The 4,295-nt window shown below is 36.1% G+C and overlaps 1 protein-coding gene across 1 annotated transcript; it reads left to right on the top strand.

Annotated features, from left to right (window-relative positions):
- Positions 1 to 2,826: 2,826 nt before the first annotated feature.
- On the top strand, positions 2,827 to 4,013 carry LOC118040685 (NAC domain-containing protein 83-like). Its single transcript, XM_073405523.1, has 3 exons — positions 2,827 to 2,992; positions 3,284 to 3,549; positions 3,657 to 4,013. Exons 1-3 carry the CDS (start codon positions 2,851 to 2,853, stop codon positions 4,011 to 4,013), a joined length of 765 nt encoding a protein of 254 aa, XP_073261624.1. The 5' UTR covers positions 2,827 to 2,850.
- The last annotated feature ends 282 nt before the right edge of the window (positions 4,014 to 4,295 follow it).

Below are 4,295 nucleotides of genomic sequence, written 5' to 3'. Positions count from 1 at the left end.
CCCCACGCCTTTGGACCAACGACCGAAGTCACTGGCCGACTAGCCGCTGCGTGATTTGCTCCCAATACGCACTAGCAAAAGGACCAGCTCCTTTTCCCCCCTATAAATAAAGAACAAACCAGAGGAGAGAAAAAGAAAACTCAAAGAGACCGAACAGAGGGGAGAGAGTTATATTTTTTAAACTGAAAGGAGAGGGAAGTTTCAAACGAGGAGAGCACCATTGAAGAAAAGGCAGCACCTGCTCCTCTGCACGGGGAAGAAGAAGAAGGAAACAACTGTTGTCCTTAGGCTTCCCAGCCATTGTCACCTTCATAACCACTTGAGGCATCATCGGCTTCCTCTCCACCAGCACCAGCACCATTAGCGCTGCCAAAAAACAACAGAATCACCGTGAGAGGGAAGAGCAGTGTGAGAAGCAGAAGAAGAAAGGAGAAGCAGAGGAGAACAGAGTAGAACAAAAAAACACAGAGAAAAAGGAAGAAAGGCCGGCCACCATCCCAGGCATCCTCCGGTCAGCAACCGCTAGTAGCACCGCCTTCAGAATCGCCACAGGTCAGCCCTCTGCCCCTTATCTCGTTTTACTGTTACCCGGTTACTGTGCATGTGCACAGTAACTGGCTAATTAATTAACTGGTTACTGTGCACACAGTAACTCGGTTACTATGTGTACAGTAACCAGTCCAGGCTTGTTTCAGCCCAATTTATTTGGGCTGATTTCGGCCCAATTTCCTTTTGGGCCGAGTCTGGCCCATTCGAAAAACTTTTCTTCAAAGAATTATTTCAAAAAAATATGTGATTTTTCTGTAGTTTTATTACTGTATTTTGATCAGTATCGGTTTATATTTTTATACTGTAAAGATACAAATCCGGTATTAAAATACCTGGTTTTCGTAAAAAAAAATATATGTTTATTAAAAAAAATATTTTGTTTTCATGCATACGGCCTAGTCTCTCCAATATATATATATATATATATATATATATATATATATATATATATATATATATATATATATATATATTATAACATCGTATTTTCACACAACAAAGGAAATTTCAAAACAATATATGTATTAGCATGCATCTTGGCTTTAATAACCAGTTTATTCAAGCCATGAGAACTAGACCAATATTTCAAAAATTCCAAAAAAATTATTGTGTTTTCTTTTAGTATTTGGGGTTACGATCTTATACATAAGACGTATTCCGAATATTAAATTCTTTTGTTAACGTCAGAATTACCCATTAAGATAAGGATCTCCTTACCGAGGAGGACTTTTCTTGAACCATACTAACAACTAGAAAAACACGAAAATACCTTAGATTTTATCAGACAATAAAACAATGCACCATACCAACAACTAGGAAAACACGAAAATACCTTAGATTTTATTAGATAATAAAACAATGCAGCTATCCTTAGGTAGGGCATATTTGGGGTGCTAATACCTTCCCTTTACGCAACCAGTCCCCGTACCCGATCTCTGAGACTAGTTAGGGTTCCTAGTGACCAAAATACTAGGTGGCGACTCCCATTCCATTTTCCACCAACAAAAGACAAGAATTTTCTTGTATCCCCAATATCTGCCACATAGAAATAGATTTTTTTTTTTAAAATGGAAACACTAGATTTTCGCCGCGACGCCGCACACGTGCGACAATAGAGTTGAAAGGGATATTACACCACTGCTTTTTTCAGGTGAAGAATTGTATAACATGGTGTTATAGTATGATGACATTATGTTTGGTTTTCAATTTATAAGAAAAAATTTCCTGATTTTGGTTTGACTTGTAATTGGGTAAAGCAAAGTATTTTATAGGAGCTTTATTATTGGAAGACCTTGATGTCATGCACATAGAAAAGAACATGTTTGAGATTTTTTTTCTATTTCTATTAAATATATTTTTATTAATTTTTTTTTTAAAATATTATTGATGGAGTTACCAACGACACAACTCTATCTTTATATTCTAGACAGTTGAAAAAGAATTACTACAAATGCCACTATTACTGATGAGGTTACTGACGAAACTAGATCGTCGGTATATTATAGAGTTGGAAAAAATTTACTGCAAATGCCACTGCTACTATTAACTCACATACATAATTATAGATGTCATTTTGTCGGTGATATGTTATATTTACCGATGGATATACTAACAAACAAATAAAAACACTGATGACGTTACATATGATTTTCCTGTTAGTGATATGTTAAATTTACCGATGGAGTTACTAACAGAATAAAACGAATAAATTTTTTTTAGCATGCTTTGTTCGTTTGTAAATTTATCAATATATTTATTATCGACAGACTCATCAATAATCTATAAATTATTGATAAAAGTTTTTCTGATTGATTGTTTTTGTTTGTAAGTCTATTAATAATATACATACCGATAGATTACTATTGTAAATATCAATAGAAATTTGTCATAAATCTGATAAAATGATAGTTGCTTAAGGTGCCTGAGATCTAACCTATGGAGTTTGATTTGATCTAACTGGATCTGATTGGACCCCTTGTATATTATCTGGCATCAATTCAGGTCGGTTGTCAAATTATCAGTTTTTTTTTTTTTTTTTTGGTTAGAACTACCAGTTTTTCTTAGGCTAATTTTTAGGCCATCATTAAAGTTTTCTCAAGTCATTTCCATTGACACCATTTTTCTCCGTTTGGACAGTGCATAATATCTAGTGGTGTGTGCTTGCGTTTTCTTCTTTGAATATTTTGCTATATCTACCTTTTAGTCCCTTTGCTCTATATAAGGAAGCAGCATTGGAGGCCATTTTTCAGAGAATTATCTCTCTAAAACGAAAGGGAAACTACTTCATTGTATACTTCGAAGATGGTGCCGCATGGGTTCAGGTTCAATCCCACTGATGAAGAGCTCATCCAATTCCTAGACAGAAAAGCTTCTGGCCAAGAAATGCCACTTCATTTCATTCTCGAAACAAATGTTTACGAGCGTGAACCACAGGATCTTGAATGTGCGTAATATGCACTATGTATTTCTTTGTTCTACTGCATGCATGTAGGGCTCGTGATTTCTCTTCCCTTTTCTCTGTAATAATGGTATAGTGGAAATGAATTTTTCAAGTTTTTTTGCACGTATACTATATATTTTCTAGGGTTCAAGTTTAGAGGGATAATATCATATTCCATGATCTTGTCCATCCATTGAAATTTACAGTATCAATGTTGAGTTTATGTTGGTTTCTACCTTACTATGATATCTGACTGCTTAAGTCAGATCTCTATAACAAAATTGTTGCATGCAGGGAATCAAACCGTTCCTTTAAGCAATGGTGAGAGATACTACTATTGTACGAGGGAGACAAACTATTCGAGGGAAGTACTCGGTCGAGGATGGTGGAAAGCTACGAGCCATGTCAAGAAAATACATGCTAATAACGATAATCAACTTCTTGTTGGGAACAAGAGGCCTTTAACATTCCATAGGTTCAAGGACAATGAAAGAAATCGCAATAATGCCGTCAAGACTAACTGGATTATGTATGAATACAGCCTTGAATCAAGAACCACGGTACTGGTTTTAATATTTTTGCGTGCACAGTTCTAAGTTAATTGGTCTTAATTAATTATATGCATCTTCTTATGTTTGTTTCATTTGTACTATTTCCATCTTGTTAGGACTGGAGGCTTTGCAAGATCAAGCACAAGGGGAAACCAAGCGTCCAAGAAGAGATGGAGAGTATGAGGAAACAATATTCATCAAGTAATGATTTCGAAGCCGGAAGTTCGACCAATTTTGTCGGTGGGCAACAGCAACAGGAACAGACCTCATCACGGCCTACAAATTATGAAGGATATGATCATGAATCCTATTATCAATGGAACAATATGCAGCAGTCACCACCGTCTCCATATGATCCTTATCTACCGGCGCCACCGAGTACTAGTAGTGGTCACTATTATGTGGAGCAGCAAGAGAAGTTAGAGTCCAGTGATGAGCACCCATTTCCTAGTCTTTGGTCTTGGACGAACTAGGATTTTGTTGCATCTAAATCCAGGTTGCTATGAATGTAAGAAAAAATTGCTTGTGCATGTTTTGGGACAGGGAAGGATGTCTCGTTGCCTTTCTGTTACTGTAGTCATTATTGCTATGTTAGAAATAAATACGATTGTTCAGTACTTGTTTATCCTCTATCTTGGTCCCCTCATTTACTACGTTGTACTTCTTTCTTGGTGCTAAAAATTGTAGCCATATATACCGATTAACTACCCTTCATACATGCTAAAATACATTGATGCTACTATTTTTGGTAAAAT

This window comes from Populus alba, chromosome 17 (assembly GCF_005239225.2).
Source record: "Populus alba chromosome 17, ASM523922v2, whole genome shotgun sequence".
NCBI classification, from domain to species: Eukaryota; Viridiplantae; Streptophyta; class Magnoliopsida; order Malpighiales; family Salicaceae; genus Populus; species Populus alba.
This window is presented reverse-complemented; position numbering and strand designations above follow the sequence as displayed.

What these genes read in the sequence shown, in the direction of transcription:
- LOC118040685 (XM_073405523.1), top strand. Translation starts at nt 2,851, where the DNA reads ATGGTGCCGCATGGGTTCAGGTTCAATCCCACTGATGAAGAGCTCATC. An exon ending in TGAACCACAGGATCTTGAAT is followed by an intron (nt 2,993 to 3,283) that starts GTGCGTAATATG and finishes TGTTGCATGCAG; the next exon opens with GGAATCAAACCGTTCCTTTA. An exon ending in GCCTTGAATCAAGAACCACG is followed by an intron (nt 3,550 to 3,656) that starts GTACTGGTTTTA and finishes CCATCTTGTTAG; the next exon opens with GACTGGAGGCTTTGCAAGAT.